This window comes from Mastigoproctus giganteus, chromosome 5 (genome assembly GCF_048544385.1).
Source record: "Mastigoproctus giganteus isolate SK-2022 chromosome 5, ASM4854438v1, whole genome shotgun sequence".
NCBI lineage: Eukaryota > Metazoa > Arthropoda > Arachnida > Uropygi > Thelyphonidae > Mastigoproctus > Mastigoproctus giganteus.
Window position 1 is genome coordinate 220147776 of NC_143579.1, and position 24817 is coordinate 220172592.

General features: G+C 34.2%; 1 protein-coding gene across 17 annotated transcripts in view; it reads right to left on the reverse strand.

The window, feature by feature from the left end:
- The window catches only part of RhoGAPp190 (Rho GTPase-activating protein 190), a 744591-nt gene that overhangs the window by 16688 nt on the left and 703086 nt on the right, over window positions 1–24817 (reverse strand). For 16 of the 17 annotated variants that reach the window (XM_090374412.1, XM_090374407.1, XM_090374402.1 and 13 more), the window contains one exon: window positions 6393–6498. In XM_090374412.1, coding sequence (XP_090230538.1) covers window positions 6393–6498 — 106 coding nt within the window. The remainder of the gene's footprint in view (window positions 1–6392; window positions 6499–24817) is intronic. The other variant, XM_090374397.1, reaches the window with a different exon arrangement.

The window sequence follows — 24817 nt, forward strand, 5'->3', positions numbered from 1 at the left end:
GTGCTTTTTGTCCAAATGGTAGCTGAGCATTCTCATCTCTTGCCAAAGCTACTGGTTGCAATTTTTGCCCATCTATGTTCTCACCTCTCTCAAAACCAGATGGTTCTGTTGCCACACCAGTCAAAGATAAAGTTGACCTGCTAGCATCCGATTTTTCTTCCAACTCATGTATTGATGATCTTGGTAAATCACCTCAAACCATTCTCAGTACTCTCCATTCAATGCCTCCTATGGCTTCCGTCAAAAGGATGCCAGAAAGATTTTGATGAATCTGATGCTAAGAAAGCTCCAGGTCCTGATGGTATTGCTCCACTTGTTCTGTGCTTCTGAACCTGTTTTGTGTCGTCTTTTTTTTTTTTCACTTTCTTATTCCAAAGGTGTTTTTCCTTCTTGGAAATTTGCTCATATCCAGCCAGTTCCTTCAAATTATTGTCCCAATGCAATTCTACTCTTTCTAAAGTAATGGACAAATCAATTAAATGCCAACTCAAAACTATCTAGAAACCTTCCATCTGATCAACAATCACCATTATGGATTCGTCAGTGTCGATCCACTGGTGATATTCTGGCTTATGTTACTCATCCATGGACAAATTCAATGGAAAAGATCATGTTTGGCAGAAACGGTCTCTCTAAACAAGCATCCATCTTATGGATTTCTCACTTTTGGATGTCCAGTTTTCTCTCTGAGTGCTCACTCCAAGGTAATGGTAGATGTCTTTTAACTTCTCCACTAATGCTGGTGTTCTCCAAGGTTCAGTTCTTTCTCCCACTCTCTTCTTCTTGTGTATTAGTGACCCTCTTCCACTGACTGGAAATCCTATCCATAGTTTTGCTGATGATAGCAGATTGCACTCCATCTTCCAGTTTGAGAAATCTTGCCCTGCACAAACAGCTTCAACTTCTCAAATATCCACTACCTTAAATTCCTGCAAGTAAATTCCCTTAAATTCTGATCTCCAGGTAATTCTCAAGTAGTGCAAAGATAACTTAATTGATTTCAATCCTTCTAAAACAGTCCTGTCTTATGTCTCATAAAAAGGATTCTTCTGCTCCTATGCTTTTCTTTGATGACACTCGGTTTCTAGGCACGATCACATATCTGTATTGGGGATTACCCTGACTTCATAAGCACATTACAAATACTGCTTCCTCTGCACCTAAAAATTGGGTGTTCTCTTTTGCTCTCAGCATTACTTTTCTTCCAAACAGTTGTTCACTCTGTACAATGGAAATCTACCCTACCATGGAATACTGTTCCCACATCTGGGGCAGTGCCCCCAAAATCTCTCTCAAGCTTCTAGATTCCATTCAAAAGGGAGCAGTTAGGCTAATTACTGACCTCATCTCTAACAAGGTCTCTTTACTCTCAGTCTCATAAACATTCTGTTTCTGATGCATGCCTTTTCTATAGATACTCCCATGTGCACTGTGTTCTTCAGAATTGGCTTCCATAATGCCTGTTCTCTCTTCCAAAGCAGTTCGAACATGTGCTGCACCCAGACAACATCTTTATACTGTCCAACTTCAAACTCACAGAACCATCTTTTCTTTCTACACATTTATTCATTCAGACTTCTGTTTGAATTCCTTCAAGGAATTCAAACAGGATTTTGAATTTTGAAGGAATTCAAACTTCTGTTTGAATTCCTTCACATGCATTATTTGAAAATTACAATCTACAGAAATTCAATTCTAATGTCAGCAAGTTTTCTTTCATGTTCTCAATCTATAATCCATGCATGGTACTAAGTACTATAGGTTCTAATACCTCTTGTGTTTCAGTTTTTCATTAAAAAAAATTCAGTAAATTGTGGTTTGGCGACCAGCTGACTTTCTGTCCTGAGCTGCTAAGATGAAAGTGTTTTCCCACACAGCAGTCAAGTTCTCCAAATGGAATTCACAGATGAGAACAAGTTGTCAACTGAGTTTTCAAAAGCAGTGTTAAATATTACTTAACTTTAATTTAAATATAATCATATGTGGAGAACCAATTTACCAACTAGCAGTGCTATTTAGAGAACAAGTATACTGCTCTAAATTAAAATGAATCAGTTTTACAATAAAAAACTAATAACATTAAGAATTTATTTTTGAAGAAAATGTATGGCAGTGGCACTTCAGTAGATTTAACTACTGAAGTAGAGTACTTTGCCAGTAGAGCCAACATGTGTTGTTGACTCTCGATTGGTAAAGTAAGTTAGCAAAAAAAAAAAAAAAAAAAAAAACCCTCAAATTTGCCAGTAATTCCCAATCTCATATAAGCTAAAATAATAGATGTTTTGCAGTATCAGTTTGTCAATTTCAAAGTGAATTCCCATACAATGGGAATGGTTGGGGGAACTGTTGGTGGTGGTTCCTGGTTATGAAATTGACAAGTGCATAAGGAAGTTGAAATATAACAAATAATCTCATAATTTGTTAATTCATGCTTGTCATTTTAACAATTCTCACAGCAATGTTGATTACCATCAGCAAAATGGAAAAAAACCCAAAGCACTTCAGGCATTGTCATAAACAAAACTTTGGCTCAATGTTTCCAAAAAGCCCAAAATCAGCAAAAGTATCTTTCTTGAAGCAATCACAGTTCATGTCTAACAAATAAGTCATTTATCAGTTTCTGCAAAGATGACTTGCTTTTTTTTTTTTTTTTTTTTTTTTGATTTGGTAGTTGTTGGCGCATCGGCTTCTGTGGCCATAATGCACCTCCCAAGGTTTTTGCAGTACTTTTGATCCAAGCCCGAGGCGGGAATCGAACCCGCGACCTTTGGGTTGCCAGGCAGGTACTTTACCCAAAGATGACTTGCATCTGGGAGTTTATTGCTTTTTTTTTTTGGGGAAGTTTGGTTCCTCACTGTTCACATCATCACCAGAAAATATTTCAACTAGTAGTTTATCATTGTGCTGATCTTGTTTTAAGCTTATGAACATAACTGCGGTGTGCTTGGAATTTGACAGGATTAAAATCGAGGAATTTGCTCCTACTTTTAACTTTGTAGCTATTGCTGTGTGACAGAGAGTAAATAAGTAATTAATGAACAGCCCTAGTCTGATATGGATCATTCGGTTGAGGTAGTCACATTTGTCTGAGCATGATGCCATGTTCTGCTTTATACCACTGGATCCCCCCCCCCCTTACTCATTTCCTGAATTCAGCAGTGTGATAACCTTGACAGTTTAGACCTTTTGGGTATTGACCAGAGTAATCTAGTATTCTGCTCAAAAGTGAAATAGCAAATCTCTGTACCAGAATGGGTGAGCTCTATTTTTGGCGCTTTCAGCAATATACAAAGTTTAAACCATAAGGCCTAACAGGCCAGTTTCAAGCTTTCATGTAAATAAAAATATGTTACATGTGAGGTTCAGTATTATCATACTGAACCTCACATGTAAATACATGGTTCATAGTTGAAAACTAGTCATTTAGACAACTAGACTAAACTGATCTACAGCCACACATCTGCAGTGCAGGCAGTAGCAGGGTACTTTGTTACATCACAATTTAATATGACCCCCAACAATTTTTCAAATTTCAAATTATTTTAACGGGCTCAAGCTTACTGCTTAGTTACTTATGTATAGTCTGTGAAGGTGTGTTCACTTGCATGTTTTGCATGTTGTGTAAGCTGAAAACCTTACTCAATCTGCACGAGATTGGATAACTACAGTGTCAGTGGAATAGAACATTAGAAATTCCTCCTGTCATTGACAGAGTTGAACCGAGACCTCTCCAAATAGGTGGCAGATGGTGACATGACATGCCAACTAAGTTGCCATAAAGGATTTCAGCCTCTGTAATGTCGATCTGCATTGAATTGAAGCTACTTTTGTTTCATTTCTTCTCTCACTGTCTCTTCTAACCACCTCCTTTACCTCTTGACAAAACTCTCCATTAAATCTTTTAAAAGCGCTTAAATTAGTCATAGCAAAAGGGAAACAAGTTTTGGAGCTTGATATGTTCTGAGAAATGAAAATTAAGCAACCAGCCATAAAAGAAAAAAAAAAAAAAAAAAAAAAAATGGAGTTTCAACAGCATAAGAGGATCACAAAGACCTTTCCTTATAATCCCTACACATTTGCTTGGACTGATAAAAATATTCCTTCACATAGAAGAATATATATCAAAAACTATTTCAGCTAGTGATGAGTATGAGTTTTGGAGCCACTGAAGCATACTAACTTTGAAGTATTATGTCTCCCAGTGATATGTGCATAATCTTATCTTCTCAAGAGAAGGTAAATCCTTAAAAAAAAAAAAAAAAAAAAAAAAAAAAAAAAAAGAGAGATAGAGCTCTATGGAAATGTTTTATTTGCTACTGAGATTTTTTATAACTATACTGAAAGGCACAATGGACTACATGAAGTCCCCAGCTCACAAGTGTATCAGTTATGGATTATTCACATTGGAAACAATCTTCTTAGACAGTATACTGAAAAAAGGCGCAGTTCACACTGTGGCAGTCCACTGAAACGTAAGCCATTTTTTGAAGTATAAAAATAGAACAATGCTTCTAGGAATTTATAAAGCAAGTTTTAACCTCTTGTGGAGCCCAAAAAAAGAGAGAAATAAGTAAGTTAATGAGTGCTTACTATATTCTTGTAGTCAATCAACTCCCTTGTCAAAACACATCACAAAAGAACAATACTAAGGTGCTATCCATTATCTATTACAGTTCATGTGAAATAAGAAGCCAGTCCATGTAATACTAAATGCAAAGTTTTTGTGGGACTAAGGATAAACTTTATGCTGTCATATTAACTTTAAATATTCTTCTAAAAATTTCTCCCAACCTTTTTGATTCTCACAGAATTTCTGCTGCTTGAATATTTTCATCAATAACAAAACTATCCATAGCCAAAAACTGGGCACTATGTGTGAGCATGAGCTGAGGTCCAACCTCTTTAGCAGAAGGTACAGACTTTCATTCATTTACAAATGCATCAGGAACAAAAGTTGGAACTGAATCCACCTCATTAACGTTTTGTTTCGCTGTTAACCATTCCACCAGTAGCAAAATAAGTCTTTAAAGACACAACCTTGTACCAGATAATTTTTCTTATGTGTTGCACTTTTAAAATGATTAATAACTGCTTGCCAACCCATATTGCTTAGTTCAAATATTCTTTTTGTAGGCTTTAAATTCTGCTCTTGTATTGTCACTCAGAATGTTCTGCATTTGCATGTAGGTTGATATTTGCAGGTTTATATAGAATTTAGTAAGATAAAATGTTCTTTTCCACAAGAATCATGTTGATTTCCTCACACAGTTATCTGTAAGAAAGATAGGAATTAATAAAATCAACGTATAGATCTCTCAAAAGTCGCAATTTAAAAAAATAAAATAATAAAATAAACCTTGAGGGTATGTCACACTTGTACTCACAAGCAGCAAGTTGCTGAGGGAAATGGATTATCATGTAACAAAAAATAAAAGATGAACAATAATCTTTTCTAATAACTAAGAAGAGTGTCTTGTCTTTTCAATATTTAAAAAAAGTAACTAAACCCGAAAAGACTCTGTGACCATTGCAATAGTAATAACTGACAGTACATAATTAATAGATACATAATTAAGATTTTCTCTGCATCCATGAAAATCAGGAAGTTTCTCAAATTGAGTTTTCAAGGTGAGTACTGATTTTAACTTTTTTTCTAAAGTATGTAATGTATACACATTTTTTGATATTGTTTCCAAATACATTTTAAATATTGTCCAATAATGTACAAATTGTCTCGAACTCTTCCAGTGTGTGCTTCTATCTGTATTTCTGAGTAATTGTGGACACAGCTTATGACAGTGGTAGCAACATAAAAATAGCTTTTGAGATCGGACTAGATTGCACTGTCAGCTACTGTTATCTCAATTTGGCTTAAAAAGGCCAAAGTTTTCTGGAATTGAATGATACATAAATGGACAATAGAATATAGTATTACGACAAAAAAATAAATAAATAAAATAAACAAGTTATTTTATTTATTTATTTTTAAATTATAATTTGATTTTCAATAATAACTTCACTCAAATGCTGGGCAACCAATTTAGAATAAAAACAAATTAATATTTAAGATTTCATTGTACAAATTTTCAAAATTTTGTGAATAAACTCAATCCGCAGAATTAGAAAGGCTTTGTGGAGTGAATTCGACTCACTCTGGAAAGGGATTAATAGCCTCAAAGGAAAAAATAATCAGACAGGTAAAATTCACATTAATATATTATGAATTGTGCAAGTTGTTATATTACTAAAAGTGGTGAGAAAAAATCCTTAAGTATTATTTCTAAATACTAAATTTCATTGCACACAATTTGAATTCAACAACTTGCACCCCAATTCCTGAAATTTGTAAATTTAAAATACAAAATAAAATTCTGAAAAGTGAGTATACTTACTTTACAAAATGCTGAAAGACAAATCTTAAAATTTCAAAATTTACAGATGGAAGTTTCTTTAAAAGATCTCTAAGTGTAAATAACCGGCAGCTTTTATCTTGAATCCCTTAGAAGAAAAAGAGAAATTAGCCAAGTTACAAAGATATATGAAGATGCTGAAATACATTTATTTATTGATAACAGTTCTTTTTATTTCACAGAACAGCAGTTCCCAATCTCATGTTATGATAAAATAAGAATCATGAGGCGGTAGGGGAGGGTGCTTAGAAAAAATATTTTTAGCTTTTAAATGTTGAAAAGTACAAGAAAGCCTCTTTATCACATGTTTAATTGTTGTATGTGATTAAATGGACATAACTGTTGGTTCTATGTGCATTTTTGTTTTTCAAGACATTGAATAAAAATTTTGTGAACTTCCATCATATTTCTTTTAAATTTACATATACTGTATATAAAAACTGAAAAATAAAAAATAATAAACATTTAAATATAAATGTAACTGTTGTATGTAAAAACATAATCCAAATTTCTGAAATTCAGGTTTGAGGTCAGAAAAATTCTAAATAAGGAGTTAAAAGGGAAATATATATATATAAAAAAAAAAAAAAAAAAAAAAATTGGGAATCACTGTCACAGAAGAGCCATGAAAAAAAATTTAAAGATTATTTTTAAACATGAGTAAAAGACATGCTAAAATTTATTTTACTAAAATTATCTCAAAATGTTTATAATAAAAAAAAAAAAAAACACCTTCCCTAAAAATATTCAGTTTCACAAAAATACACATTACTTAAAATAATAAAAATGCATTTTTACTACCTATACTTAAAAATTTTTTTTCCTTCCCCTTATAACAGAGAAAACAAATATGACATTTAATTTTGTTTAAAAAAATTTCTGGTAGCAAATTTTAGTAAATAAATTTTTTTACTTTGTGAGAATAACAGAATGAAACTTGAAACCTTTTTATGGCATTTCATATACCATATAAAGTTTTAACAATTTAGTATCAGATGATAGGCAAAAAGGTCTTAGCTAATAAAAATAAATTAAACAATATGAATTTTGAAGAACATCAAAAAACTGGCTTTTGGAATCAACATATGATGCCTGCTAAGTATTTGCATAATCCAGCCACTATTAGACAAAAAAAATCTATTTTCTTCATTTTTTCCCTTCCAATGTAATAACACAGTAATAAAATCATTGCATTAATAATAACAATGCAACCAAGTTCTAGAGTTACTATATACATTTGGAAGGTTTAAATGGTAACTCTAGTACTCAATTCTGTGAACAAAACTTTGCGTTTTATTTGATTGCTGAATACTGTATGGATTCAAACCTGCTTAATACTTGGCTTCTGGATCATTGCTTTTTTTAAAGCTATGATTTAGAATCTAAGCTTTAAGCTAATGAGCCTTGTGGTTTAGGCAAGTGGGTAGTGATTGCAGGACAAGGAAAGTAGATAGCAACAGCAAATATTTTGAAAAAAAAAAAAAAATAAATAAATAAATAAATAAAAAAAAAAAAAATAAAATAATATATTCACTTACTGTTAAACCTATGCAGGGCACACATCAGCTATAAAATTGCAATGTAGTTAATGAGCACTGTTTTTGATTTACCCTGCTTATGCAAGTACTTAAATATTGATAACTTAATCTTCGAGGTCTCTATATACAGTTGATAAGGCAGACATTTGAAAAATTCCACTGCCAGTTTCAAAGCATGCAATTCTAAAAGATATTTAGATTACCCAGATGTTTTCAACTGAAGCCTGACCTGTCTTGGTCTAATAAAAGTGTTCATTCTCAATGATTATGGGCTCTGCAGCATCTATCAGAAGTAAAGTTCAAACCTTGGCCAGAATTTGGTACAGAATTTGAAAAGTATAATAAAATATTGCTAGGACCAGTGCTTTTTTTGTAAAAAAACAGGTGCTGGTACTCATTCTTTGCTATCATGAAAAATCGAAAATTAAAAGGATATGAAAAGTACTCGAAAATTTTTTTGTTCCTGATATTGTTACTTTAGTAGTAATGTTTTTGGAATAAGAACAACAAATTTAGTATATTAACACAGTTTATTAATTATAAATTAATTATTCAAGTATATTAGAAAAATAAGTAAAATGTGAACAAAATAAGTAAATAAATCGGTCAACTACTGTGTGCTGGGCACTCAGGATGACACGAATGGTCATTAGTGTAGTATCTCAAATAGCTTTATGGTAACTGAAAAAAGTTTCTAGTACCCCCGCTTGGCCTAAAACTGAGGAAATAACGAAAATGTCTATTTGAGTCTTTCCAGTTGTTGTGAATGCCAAGGGTGGGAGAAGCGACTCCGACTTCTTCTTAGAGAAGCAATTAACGTCTCGGGGGAGAAGCGACTGGCAGGTGAGGCTGTGCAAGACTCCGCACAGGTGCCTCTCCACCACCAGTGCCCCAACACTGGCTCTCTGAGTATCTCCTTGCCGGGACAACTCCAGCTTTGAAAATTGTTAAAAATACTTCTGGTTGCAAAATTTATAAATGACCTTTTATAGAAATGTTAACTAACTATTTAGCAACCTTTTTGTCACCAAAAGGAGAGTTATTTAGTACAGAGAAGTGCGCTATTGAAGTGCAATAAAATTTTGTTTTTTTAATTTTAACACAAAAAGTAAATGCAGGATTTCAATCGGAACAGTTTTCCCTCCATAAGCATCGAATAACTTATAGCTAATGTGATTTTTAAATTTTTAGCTCCGTTAGCAATGGAAATAGAGAGGGGAGACACAAAAATTACTCACATTTTCCTGTCTGGCGCCGCCATTTTTAATTTAAAAAATATTTTAAAATTATATTTTAAACCTACTCGTTGAGCTCTTTCCATTTGGCACTACAGTTTTGTTATTTTGTTCTTGAAATTACAAGCACTGCATGATTGAGGTTTAGTGATTATTAAATTGCTATATTCCTGGTTTCATTTAAGTTATTGTATATCAAATATTATTTCTGTTTATCTGTAGTCTCAAGTCAGTGTGATATGGAGTCCATAAAACAGTGGGACAAAAATGTACCTTCATATTTTTGGGAGTGGTATAAGATATGTATGGTATTAATGGCATTGTGGTATGAGCGAGACAACAAAAAAAAAAACAAAAAAAAAACAGGAGCCTTTCAAGTTTATGTTCATTAACACATATTTACAAAACACCTTGCATCATTCTGAACATACAATGACAAAATTTGTAATGCAAAATCCTTCAGATGACTACTTTTCCTTGGTTTCTCCTGAAAGACTTATGGTATTTTTCACAGAAAAATATCTTAAGGGAATAGATCTGGAGATCATGGAAGCCACTGAAATGCAAACTAAATGAAATGTAGAAGGTGGAAAATTCAGTGGCCCGGAAAAATGTTCATTAAGCTATTGCATTTCTAAATGTGAAGTTTTTCTATTCATAGAAAATGAAGAAAACAACAGCATAAACTTCTTAAATCTAACATTAACAAGAAATGCCACCAAAATCAATACTAAAATATTTCACAAACCTACAAATAGGGGAAATTATTTACATTTTGACACCTATGGATCCCTTTCTCACAAAAAAAAACAATATTAATAGCTCAGTTCAGCAATAAATATTCAAATATTCAACTATAGAGGATGATTGTAAACAGGAAATCGAATCACTTAAGGACAGATTCTCAGCACAGTTACCCGAAATGGCTCATAAACAGTGCATTAAATACTGCCGAAAGAAACAGTAAAGAAAAAAAAAAAGAGAAGTAATGAATAAACAACGGATAGGCCTCCCATAAGTTGAAACTTACCAACTGTTGAAAAAATTTTAAAGATTCTGGGGTAAACCTAGCCTTCGGCAGCTCCAAGAAACTATGAGCATACCTTAAAAATTTGACAAAAAGTAATAAAACAACAAATTATGCAATTATGCAACAACAGTTATGCAATTCCTTGCACAACAGGCTGCGAATATATATATATATATATATATAGGCAGCATGAGAACACTGTTATTTATCAGAATAAGAATTTACTAACTCTTAGTCTCTAGCCACTAAATTTTTTTGATTATTAGATGTTTAGTATAGTAAACACACTACGTACCATTGCATACCCAGCTCCCAGTGTGAGAATGAAGATGGATGTGTAAAAAACATACAATTGTATAACCTAACAGAAAATGTAGGAAAAAAAGCACAAAAATGGTATAAAATGTTAGAAAAAACTATAAAACCAGAATGAGAGCAGAGTGAATGAAATTGCCTGCCTTCCCCTATTTCCTCTGGATGGATGATGGGCAGAGGGCCGTAGTGGCCCCCTGCCTATCCAAGCAGACACCATGCAGTCGCTAGTTAGCTGGTGTGGTGTGCTGACACTGACCAACAGGACTTGCCCCTTGGCCAATGCAGGTGCTCCATCATAGGGACCCCTTTCCCTAAGATCCTTCATTCCTATCAGCTGGGTTGGTTCTCTCACTCCCTCATCCCCTTCGTCTGGTGGCTAATCCCACTGGCATCTAACTCCCACCCCGGGGGCAGGATAAGCATTCTGTCCCCCTTTCAATCAGGCAGCTACTGCTCCCCATCTTCTCTACCACTTCCTGTCTCCCACTTTGCCTTCAACCATTGATTGGGCTCTCCTTGTCTGTAGCCTTGGCTACCACAGGGTTCGCCCCACCAGTGCTTTACATTCCCTACAGCCTGGCCCGTCTCCTCTTGCCACTGGATGGTAAACTAGAGGTTTCTGTGTCAAAATGCAGGTCCCTAGGCTAAGAGACTGGATAAACAACACAACCTAACACTACACAAACAACACTCACTAACCTACATAAATCTGGCTTTTACAGTTTTGTATTCATCACATTGCCTGATGCACAGTTGGGGGATTCCCCAGAGCCGCATTACAATTAACACTATATAAGTCCATCAGATACGAATGGTTTAACTGTTCATGACCCCACTCAGTTTGCTGACAAACTAAATAGATATTTTGCATCTCCATTCACACATGAAGAATATTTTTGGGATAGGAATACTGGAAGTGTGCAAAATTCTAACATGAAGTTGATTGTGCTGTTTTAATGAGAAGAAAGTGGAGAAGAAACTGTTGAAGATAAACGTAAAAATGGGGTGGGATCTATTAAATTATTAAGGGAGACAAAAAACAAGGCAAGCAAGCCTCTAGCCACAATTATGAGAGCATCCTTGGATGCAGGGTAAGTCCCTGTTGACTACAGTTGTGCAAATGTGTTTCCGATTCATAAAGTAGACCTAAGGGTGACTTGTTAGCTTTGACTTATGTTAGTAAGAAAATAAGTGGGTTAATGATTAAAGAAGCAATAATTTAAGCCAGGAATGTAGTTGTACTGGGTGGTTGAGTGGGAGAAGAGAGTGGTTATCAACAGGCACTGCTCTTCTTGGATTAACGGAATTAGTGGAGTCCCCCAGGTCCAGTGATGGGTCCATTGTTGTTTTCTACATTCATTAATGATAGCGATAAAGGCATACCAGGCTTGATGCTAAGTATGCAGATGATACAAAGGTTGGTAGGGTGGTTAATAAGTGTAATGAGTGTACACTACTACAATAAGATCTAGAAAAATTAGGTAGATGGACTGAGAAGTGGCATTTGAAGTTTAATATTGACAAATGCAAGGTACTTCATATGTGTAGCAGTAATTGCAGATTAACACAACAACTGCGTGGTACGAGACTCGGATAGTTGATGAATGAAAAAGATCTGAGGGGAGTCGATTATGCAGCCAGGATATGAAGTTCACTAAGCAGTGCAGACAGGCAGCCAGATAGCTCATGAGGTTTTGTCAATGATATACAGGAATTTTACCAGTTGGGATAAGGATTTGATTATCTCATTGTATAAAGCAATGCTCAGGCCACATCTTGAGTACCATGCAAGTCTGGAGGCCTTAGGCAGGAACATGAATCTGTTAGAATAGCTGCAGAGAAGAGCAATGAGGTTAGCGAGAGGAACAAAAGGTACTTTTACTAGGAAAGGTATCAGTTCTGCAGGCAAGCTGCAGAGACTAGATAGTTAGGAGATCTGTGGGGAGATCTGATTGTGCTGTTTAAAGCTTTGAATGGATTGAGTAAATTCAATGCTGATGGAATTTTTCCTCTCACTCAGATCACACAATGGGGCATAAATTCAAACTGAGGAAGAATGGTTGTAGGGTAGATGTGCAGAAATCTATCTTCAGCCAGAATGTCAATTATTGGAACAACCTCCCACCTGGTGATGTAGAGGTGAGTTAGCTTGAATAAATTCAAGGAAGAACTAAACAAACTGTTAGAAGAGAAGGACTGGTGATATGGGAGTGCTAGTTTTTTTCGGCTAATGCTATATAAGCTTGTTTTCGTGCACCATTTACCACTATTAATACCATTATAACTTCACTGTTTTTGCAACAACTTCGTAACATTGCTCAGTGAGATAGAATTTTTCTTAGCAGAATGCATAAGTTTTTGTGTGCATGCCTGCTAACACAAAAACGACTCTGCAACCATTGTTGTCGTTATGGATACAATGAAATCTCATCAAAATGTCTCAGTTACCATTTTTCAGAATAAGAAATTTTCTGAAAATCCATCATAAAATTCCACTTTCATGTTGTTTATAGTAGAAGCAATCTTTTTATCATATATCAATAACATATCGACAGGACCAGTGCCCACAGCACACAACAGTGTGCCTGCCTTTATACCTGCTTCTAATGTAGTAGTATACCATGCACACCTGTTTACTTGTACGATTCCCAAGAGGTCAATTTTGTGTTTGTAAAATTATTTGATATTGTAATTACAATACTAAATTAAATTAAATATTATGTTAATCAATATTTACAGATCGTAGTCATCAGTCTTTGATGACTACTGAATATGCTGCAACATGTCCAATTTCATCATCTAAAAACAGATGTAATGTTACTTTATCCAGAGCATTTCAGGTCATATTACTAGGGTGCTGAGACAATATGCTGGCTACATCCAGCTCCTAGGCAGAAATTACAATCTATTATTTCTAGGATAAAATCAGTTATTTCCATATTATAATAGGGTGGATCTATTGATCAAATTACTTAAGCAGATTGTGGAGTATGTTATACAGGTGAAACTATTGCAGAGCCTTACTGGATGAAGCAGCATGTAAATCTTAAATTTACATCCCTACATTGAGTTCTCAGATTGCATGCATAATTATTATCATCACTCATAGTTGAAAGTGCTGTATTTGTGGGTCCGAATGTGAATTGCAACAGAGGACCCGCATACACCCTATTATGGAGGTAGTTATTCTCCAGCACGATGAGCATTGGCAGTCTGTTTATTCAATAGCTAACACATGTTGTCCTGTTTCTTCAGGGCCTGACCAGCATACACATATATAGAGCATTGTTTGCACAACTGCACGCACACATAGCAATAAAAATACAGATGATGCTATCTTATCCATTACATTACTGGTTCAACTGTTATCATCATGCTCATAAAATTCGGAATTACAATGTCAGTTAGTTATAAGTACAAACAGCAATTACTTAATTTCATATTTAAAAATTAACTTGTTAAATTCTGGCGTTAATATCAACCTTGATTCCTGACTGAGACTATTCGAATGATATGTGATTTTTCTTTATTTACTTCAATATGATACGTAGAACACTTCCATATGATACTCTCCAGAGATTAAAATGAAACCAATTAAAAAAAAAAATCAAAAATTTTACATTACAGTAAGAAATAGTTAAAAATAATTAAAAATCAATTTAACACAATTAAAAAATTCATTTAATGAAAAAATTGCAAAATGATTTTCCTTTCTGAAGTTGACAATGCTTTTTGACCATATGTCGTGATCACAGGAACGAAAATTACCAAATAGCATTAGCAAGGGCACGTGACGCAAGAAAGCAAGCTTATATAGCATCAGCCAATAAAAAAAAAAACCCTTAATTCACCCATCCCCTCGCTCCAAATGTTTGCCAAGTTCTGCCTTGAATCTATTTAAGCTATGAACTTCTACGACAGATGGAACTTTGTTCCAGCAATCAACCACCTGCTGGATAAAGGCAAACTTCCACACATCTATCCTACAACTTTCTTTCCTCAATTTGAATTTATGCCCTCTCAGGCTATTGGAACTTAAATAGGGATTATTTGTCTAAGTGCATGTGCATAAAAGACCACGAATCAGAGATTAGATATGACCGGCGAACATTAATAGAATTCTCATGTAATTTAATTTCGATGGTTTCTACAATTAATAGTCTCGTATAATTATGTTGGACACTAAGTATGTTTTTCATTAATGGCATGAAAGGCTACTTCTGATGTTGCTGAACGAGAAGCATGAACCGAGGCCGCATGTTGATTAACAGGAAAATTCAGAGGAAACCGCATAGAATCCTGATAATCACCACAAGAAATGTTGTATACTATTTATTTGTGTTGCAAACGAGGAAAGGACTGAGCAATTGTTCAGTATAGTGTATAATTTCAATATTGGCCTGGTTACAATTTTAAATTCGGTATCTTTAAAGAACCTGTTTGTGCCACTGTTCAACATATGGGACAGAGATAAAGTATTTTTTGACTATTGTTGATTGGTATATTTTTTTGTATTCTATCCTTAGCCTGTACCCTAATTCTGTCTACTGTAGCAAGTGAGTAATCCCTGTTTAATAATCTGCTGCTTAATATTTTTATTTCTGAGCCCAAAGCAGATTCCGTCATTGAATATTTATAAGCATTGTAAATGTTATCTTTATTGATTAAAGATAATCGATTTTTGTAGGTGAACAGGTGATAGCTGTTATAATGAAGAAGCATACCGGTGTTTGTAGGTTTATGATAGAGTTAAATTGGATTTTATTCACGTCCCGAGTAAGAGTGAAATTTAGAAAATTTAATGACTTGGTATCCGCATCCTCTCTTTCTAATGTAAATTTGAGTCTAAAATGAATATTAAACAAATGTAAAATGTCTTGGATAGTGCTACTATCGGTAATAATTAGAACATCATCTAAATACCTTCCATAGTATGTGATATGGAGTAGAAAAGCCGTGAAATGTATACATTCAATTGTTGAGAGATAGATCTCTGATATTAGGCTGCTCAGGCTTAATCACATTGAAAAACCAAAAATTTGATTGTATACTTTGTCTCGAAAGGTGATATAGTTGGCTTCAACTAAGAGTTTAATTAATAAATTAATTAATCATAGCTTTGTATAATTAATCGGTATCGAGTTATTTAACATACCCCAAAGAATATCTAATGTGTATTCAACGTTTACATTCATATATAACGAGGTAACATCTAGTGAGAATAAATTATCATTACCGCCAAGTCTCCAGTCCTTAAGGATTTTAAATAGTGTATCGTAGTTTTTAATCCCAAATTGTATCGCCTATTTAAAGGGTTTTATAATGCTTTGTACATGTGTGACCAAGGATGAAAATGCCGAGTTTTTATAGGAAACAATAGGCCAAATAGGTAATCTGACCAAAAAGTGCAGGAATATTGTATGTACTGGCCTTCAATTCCTTTAACTAATCCATAGTAATGTAGCCATTTTTTTCGATACGTGGTTAACATTTTATTTTTATTGATTGACCAAATTGGTAAATAGTGCCGGGTCTACTTCAAGATAAGTGGAGGTATCTGATACAACTGACTAACTTATTAATGTAATCAGGTTTATTGAGTGTTACCACTGTATCTCCTTTATCAGCTCTCTGAATGATAATGTCTTTATTTTCCCGAATTTTTCATGTAAAGCCGAACTGTCATGTGTATTCAATTTAGGAAGTTGTTTCTTTTATGTTATGTGCCACATTCGTATATAACTTGGTTAACTTGTTGAATAAATAAATCTTTTTGTGGAATATTACAAAGTCCAAATTCATTCAATATCAATTATGCACTGTTTTTTTAGGTAGTTTTCAAGGTGGTAAATTGTAATTTAATCCTTTGGATAAAAGTGAAATCTGGTCCTGCGATAGCATAAACGAGGAAAGATTTGTAACCTGTTGATATGTCGGTTCGTTGAATGTTGAGGAGGGGGGGTCGCGAACTAGCTGAAGTATTCTGCGGTAGACGGTTGTGCGTATGAGTGGGGTGGGGCACGTCACACAACTCTTATGCATTTGGTTGCAAGCTTGCGACAGGGAGCTTTCAACCTGATGAACGTGTCTTGATCCTCCTGATAATGTATTCAATTTGTTAACATGTCTGTTTTTTTATTTCTGAGGCCTGTGCTTCACGTCACAAATCTATGGGGGTCTTCAATACAGACCAATCGTTAGGATGCAGATAATTTTTTAATTTGTAGCGAAGTTTCCTAACTAGGGAAAGGTAATTTGTTTATTAGAATATCGAGATCTTAAGGCAAGCTTAACTATGTTACAAGATGTGGCAAGTGTTCGTTGCTTAACGCTTGAAATTTTAAGATTTGAATTGACCCTGGCAAACTTCAAAATGATGCTGTTTTGAAGGCAATATTTTAGAAAAGATTGGTTTGGTTTGGTTTTTAATGGCGCATTGGCAGCTAAGGCCATAATGCGCCAATTTTTTTTTTTTTTAGAAAAGAAATATGGTCACTTTGGGCCAAGTATCTTAGTGTTAATCTAATGTAATTTTGCACCAAGGTGTTAAAAAAATCCCCCATAATTGTGTATATCGATAGGTTATACCTTTAATTTCTGGAGAGTATCATACGGAAGTGTTTTACGTATCATGTTGAGGTAAACTTCTCTTATTCTTTTACAAATATTGATATCAACGTAGAATGTATTGAGCATTATAGCTCTGGTTCATACTATCAAAGTGATTTATCTTTTAAGCTACAAAACTTAATGCCAATATTATGAACAAACATATAATTCAAGAACAGTTTTAATGATGTATGGGATTGTCTGATAAATTTCTAGTTTAGCATGAGTTATTAGCATGTTCGGATGTCCATGCATTAGCATTAGCATTAGTAGAGGCATTTGATGCAAGAAAGCAAGCTTATGCAGCATCAGCCTAAAAAAAAAAAAAAAAAACCCACTTCCACTTCACCCCTCTGTTCGTTCAAAATACCTGTCCAGCTGAGCCTTAAACTGAGCCTTATTATCTGATGTCGATTTTTGTAGTGATGCTCCAGATTCATGATTCCAGTTTTGTATTTACTTTTTTGAAGATCCTAATAACGGAGTGTACAGCCATTATCATCTCATCCAACCCATATTTCCTTCCAAACAATTTGGTTTTTAATTCTGAGAACAGGTGGAAATCAGATGGGGTCAGATACGGTGAGCATGGTGGACGGGCAAAAATTCATAGTGAGCATGGCAGACGGGAAAAAATTCATAGTGAGCATTATGAATTTCAACCATGGTGACAGCCAATGTGGGAATAGATGTATTGTCCTAGACAAAACACATTTTATCAGCTTTTCTGGTCTCTTTCACTTGGTTGCATCTCATAATCCAGTTTCTACTTAGCACTGTATTGTTTACTTACTGTTTTTTTTGTCACTTTGGAAAAAAATCTACTGTTATTAGTCCTTTTCAATCCCAGAAGACAAATGCTATGCCTTCAGTGGAGTAAGTGAATCATTGTTTTCATTGCAGTTTTTAATCTGGTTGGTTGCAATGAAGCCCTGTTTCACTTATGACATATATTTCATTCAAAGTCCCGTGAAAAACTGATCACTAACAGATATTCTAATTTTGTTAACTCTATCCTGGACTCCAACCATTTTGGCATGTGATCCCAAAGTTAGACAGACATAGGAGTGTGGATTGGTAACTCCATTCATTATATTCATACATGCAACTGTCTGACTCACATTTCTTGCTCATTTTCAGGTAGACAACTTTTGTATACTGTTTAAAAGTATCATACTTCGATACAGCGCTCTAATGATCTCACAAGGAGCTAAATTCATTGTCAACATGATTTACTTTAATATAACAAAAGCAAAAATAACTTAGAATCTATTTTAATGGAAATAAATTCTATTGGAAGAATAATTGTCAACCAAAAACACACTTAAAAAATGAGTGGGGGGTGACAATTAGTTGATATAGTAATTTCTAAGGGAACTAATGAAATCATAACTGTGCACATCATATTGGCAGATGTCAATAAAATAAATCTTAATTTGCCAAACTATATAAATTGTGAAATGGACCAGCCATAGTTATGTAAACAGTGAAGCAATGATTATCTAAACTAATGCAGGATTAGCAAAAGTGGCAGTGGTACCTTCCTTAGTGGAAGGTGCCACTGACACTTTCATCATGACAATGCTCCTGCACACATTGGTACTTTTCATTCAAGAATTTCTTGTGATGTACTCCATCACTGTGCCCCCCCCCCCTCACCTGTTGTATTCACTGGATGTAGCTCCTTGAACAGTCTCAGATTTGCAATGACTGAGGAAATTATTCAGAACATGACACAGGAACTGTATATTAGCTCTTCCAAAAGAAATCTATAAGGAATGCTTCCAGAAGTTGTAGCCACATTGAAATCGGAGTATACAATGTCAGGGGAAGTTTCAAAGTTTTAAAAATACTGTATATTTTCCCTAAAAATCAATTTATAATTATTACCAAGTGAATTGTGTCTCAGTGGAAATGAAGGTTATTCACTGTATTGTAAAATTTTTGTGAAACATAAATAATTTGCAGAAAGCAAACTCTAATTAAAAGGAACAGAAAAAGAGAAAAATTAGCATAGCAAAAATCAGTGGCAGCATTAACGCACATTTCACTACATGTTGCTTGTAATAACTACAATAAAAATCAAATAAAGTACGTGCCAGTAGCATGGCAAACTAATGGAGTGAAAATAAACCAAACATTATAAAACAAATCAAGGGGGGAGAAGGATCAAGATGAGGGTATAACAGAAGAAAATGTTCCTAAAGTAATTTAGAAAAAACAGAAAATAGAATATCAAATAATGAAAGATGTTTTAGAAAAACCCAATTAGATGAAATTTAGCAGCATCTCTGACTAGCACCAGGCCTGAATTACATGAAATATCACTAAGATTGGAAAGCTTAAACTAACTACAATATATGACCAACAAAAGTATAAATAAAGTAAAACAGACTGACCATCATGCCCCAACTCGACAGAGGACCACAAGGCCAATAATGGTCAGGGAATCACTACATTTCGAACATTAGACAAATCATGCATACACAAATTAATACTCTGATTGATCAGAGTATTAATTATTCAAATCTACTGTATGCAGTAGATTTGAATAATGGTGGCCCTTATACAGTGAGAAATTATAACAGAACAGAAACTGGCACTCAATCAGCAACACCATACCACTGACAGTCACTGTGAAACCAATATATATATATACACACGTATATATCTCTTGCATGTTCTATCTACTTCTATTGACACCTCATTTTGATATAGTAATTTATACATTAAACAAAGGATTTATTCCAATGTGTGTATATCATGTATCAAAATGTCATTCCTACAATAAGTGAAAATGAACAGAGCAGCCTTCAATAATAATAAATGATTAAAATACATCAAGAGGTACATATATGCTCAACAACAATAACTGTTTTAATCTACATTACAGGTATGTTATTATTTAATGCAGTGTAGAGTAAAATGCAGATTATGATGTATAAAATAAATCAGTTATTAGTATACGAGTGGAGTTTTTATTGAATTAAATGTGTGTACGTAATTATTATCTCTTGATGGAAGTAACTCACGAAGATAATGGTTCATTCAAAAGCATGATTAAAGTATCTGTTTCTTATAAATGCTACATATATTAATTTAAACAGGAAGGAATTTATAAAAATACAATTTCATATTACATAAAACATTTTAAGTTTCATAATGTGTTAAAAAATAATACAATCATCATAATCACAGACCACATCAAGAATTAAACTTAAAGTGGGGATGTTGCTGTTATTTGGTTTTTAGGAGCATTAGCAACTAAGGCCATATTGCTCCGGGGATATGCGGTGGTCATTTCCGCATCCTCCGTATTTGGTGGTCACGGGCTCAAACCCTGGTCTAATCAAGAAGCGTGTGCCACTCCTGCCCACCTGGCTATGGAGGCGCCAAAGTGGGGATGGGGAAAAGCTTTTTAAATTTTAAAGGGTAATACTTCGGCGACGACCACAGAGGGGAGGAGAAAAAAATTGCAGTGAAAATATCATATCAGCAATGGTCATCAACATAATGATTAAACACATTCAAGCCATACTGGCACGCGTCTGATCTTTGAGTTGTGTCATGACAATGCAGTAGAAGTTACCTAGCAAAAAACAGATAGGTAACCCAATTGTTGCAGACCAAACCTACACATATCTGTTTAAGTGAATTGTTATAAATGAGAGGGGAATTGCCACTCCAACTACTACTACTATCAATCATAAATGTCTATATGATCTTGGAATTCTGAAGGCAGTGGAGAATCCTAAACTGCATGCACAGTTATCCAAGCAAAAGTACCAGCATAAGCCAGGTGGCAACAGTAAATTATTGTGTATCAAAAAATAGACCTTTAATAGTGAAATCTTCTGGGCAGATTTGGAAAAATATTAATTGTTTGCTTCGTTAGCTGTGCAGAAATTCCAGGCTGTTGTGCCCCATTTATGGATGAAGCATGCTTCACTTCACAGGGGATGAAATCTAGAACTCTGCATAATTTCTGAAACTGGACAAAAGTGAACAATACAGATAAAAGCCACCAGTTGCCATTTTATATCAATATATGGACTGGTCTCTCAGGCAAATACCTGGCTGTGGTCTCTATATGCTAGCTAAGTGCTGTCCAGATCTATTTGGTATTGTTTAAGAATATGGAAGGTGCCACACACAAAAAAAAAAATAAATAAATAAATAAACAAAAAACACAGTGAACATTTACCAAAAATAAGTTTATTTATTTACTACCTGTCCACTTTATTAGGTACACCTACCTAACAGTGAGTAGATCCCCCCCACCCCTCCAGCCTGGCTGTCTCATGACATGGACTCAATTAGGTGTTGAAAGTGTGTCAAAAGGATGATGGCTCATACTCAACTGCGTCTCAAAACTTTGAAAACTGGATAGTTGATACTGTTACTAAAGGAGTGCTTCAGTAACAGGTGATACTGTTACTGAAGGAGTGCTCCATATCGTGAAATAGCTAGGTGTTCCTAATAAGGTGACCATTCAGTGTGTATATACTTCAGGGCTTCTTACATTATTTTCTGTTTTATGTATTCATTTGTAATTTTTTATATAGCAGATTATGAGCAGTTTACCATACAAAAATGAACTTTGGAGAAAAGAAATTCACAGGCAGATATTTCAAGTAGTTTTAAGTTTTATTGTCATTATTTAAAGAGAAGAGGATAAATTTTAATGCTTAAAACATTTAACTTTATTTCAGAATGATTAATTTCTGATGTTTACATCCTAGAATTTCTTCCTAATACACATTCTCAGAAAAGGTAGTTACCACATGACCCTGGGTGTCAAGGTGGCATGTTGGATGGTCAGCTAGCCCTGTGCTAGATGACCATCTTGCAGGTGCTTGTACTTGCATTTACCTGCATATTACATGTGCTCTTGTAAGATGTCTCACTGACCACACAAGTCCTTATGAGGTTCACTCATGAGGGATCTTTGCTACAGCAATCATTAAATGTGCACATGCTCAAACAGCACATTCTACCATGGCAGAATGGATAAGCGAGATATCAAACATGGTTGGCATGTTCTCCAAACGAGTATGGAACAGTACATAAGTATGGTACAAAAGTTCACAGTAGGGTGAACCTGTGGTAGTGAGTTAAGGATATAGCAACAGCACACATACCAGAAGTGAAGTGAATGAGGGCTGTCCCTTCTGCAATAAACTGATGTTTGTGTGGATAATCACAATAGTCACTTTGGACATTACATGCTCTGGAATCAGAAATGTAAATAAATGAATTTGACATACAATTCAGCAAGTATTCAAGATCTTTCTGCATGCACCTGCATTTGAACTATATGAGTCACAACATTCTACTTGTATGTTGCCTTAGCGTGAAAATGTGTTTGGGGACCCACTAGGATCATACATTTGTTTTCTTATCATCCCCAAAGGAATGCACTTAATCACTGAATTGCTTTATTTATTTTTTTTTTTTATAGTAATTTTTATGTATTCAAATATATAACAAACATATTCGAACATATGTTAGAATATGTTTGTGGTGAGCTCAATGCATATAACTTATGACAAATTTAAAACAAAGAAAGTTAAAAATAAAACCATTAAGATAATGGATTTCTTTATCTAAGAGTGGCTGCATCAATTTTTGTTTAATATTTCAAGTTTTAAGGCAAACCATAAAATTTTTAATTTATCATAAAAAGTTAATAACTACTTAAATAGTACAATTTTCATATTCTATTTATGATACTCAAAATTCTGAGTCTACACAAATTTACTCTAAACTACTTTCAAGTTAAAGTTTCATATTAGACAATATTTTTTATATATATAAATGAGTTGCTAAAACTACAGCTAAAACAGATATGATATACAAAATGTACTTACAAAATATTTTGGGACCAAATGGAGCATAAACAAAACAGCAGAGTAAAAATGAAGTGTTATTTTGATGATAATAAGTGTAACATGTTTTAATCCTATACTAACTGATTTAACTAATATAACAAAAAATTATAACAAGAATGAAACAAAAATATAATTTCACAGTTAAAGAACTCAATCTGTTTTGGGTTAAAGATGTGTAGTTGATTTAGTAACAAAATAATGTTAAGGTTATAATTAAGGTTATTTTATTATTATTTTTTTTATTAATTTTTCATCTAAACAATAAACAGGCTGTCTGATAGAAATATTTCATACAGAATGACAAGCAGTTACATTAAAATATGCTAAAAAACCTCATACAATTTCAAATTTAAACAATTTTTGTAACATCAAACAGACATATTTAAAAATTTTTCTTTTGGAAATTTCAATATATAGAAATGATAACAATATCAAGTAAAAAAAAAAAAACTTAATAAGAACTTATAAAATTTTCAAGTCTGTTTCATGAGATCTCTGATTTATTTCCTCCATCACTGGAAAACTGTCTGTGGGACACCAACCCCCCTCTCAACACTTTTTTCAAATTTGGGAGGAGTGAGATCACATCCACCCATATACCTTTTCCTACCAAATTTCTCTAGGTCGTGATGCAGTATTTTTGCTATTTGATTATTACAGCCAAAGAGGTAAATTACTTAGCAAAATAATAGACACTGCACAAATGATGGTGTCTATATTTTTATAATTAATTTGTTTAAGATTATACATTCTTCATTGTTCATCCAACCACCCTTCAAGAGTGGATGGATGAAAGTAGAGCACTTGTATGACAGTTGGGCAATTATATTTGTATCTGGTTAAAACAAAAGTAATGATGAAAAAGTATGCCACAGGAATGGATATTTTTATTTGATTTCAACAGATGCACTGAAATATAACATCAGAACCCTATAACAGTGTTAGTTGAGGCATATAATGCAAGAAAGCAAGCTTATAGAGCAACAGCCAAAAAAAAAAAAAAAAAAAACCCTTCCATTTCACCCATCTGGTCACTCCAAATGTTTGTCTAGTACAGCCTTAAATTTATTTAAGCTATCAACTTCCACAACAAGAGATGGAAGTCTGTTCCAGCAATTAACAAACTTCCGCACATCTAATTGTCTTTCCTCAATTTGAATTTATGATCGCTCAGGTTCTTAATCTGAGCAAGCAGAAGTATCCATCGGCATTGAGCCTGCTCAAACACTACACCTCAATCAAATCGCCTTGCATTTGATTTGATGCTGCAAGTTGCAGAATTTAAGCCTCTTTTGTTAAGAGAACCCCTTTGTTCCTCTCACCAATCTTGTTGCCATTCTCTGTACTAATTCTAGCAACACTACATCCTTCTTAAAATGAAGCCTCCACACCTGTATGCAGTACTCAAGGTGTGGCCTGAGCTGCCTTATACAAAAGTATAATCACCTCCTTGTCTCTGCCAGCACAATTCCTGTATATGATTGACAAAACTCCATGACCTACTCTGGCAACCAGTATGCAAAGATCAGAGAACTTCATATCCAACTACACAAATACCCTCACAGTCTTTTTCATTCTCCACCTCCCTCAGTATAGTCCACACAGTTGGAACATTTCTCTTGGGTTACTGCTACCCATATGTAGTACTTTGCATTTGTCAATATTAAACTTCAGTTGCCACTTCTCAGCACATCTGCCTAACTTTTCTAGATCCTGTTGCAGTAGCATACTGTCTTTACTATTATTAACAACCCTGCCAACCTTTGTATCATCTGCAAACTTGGACATT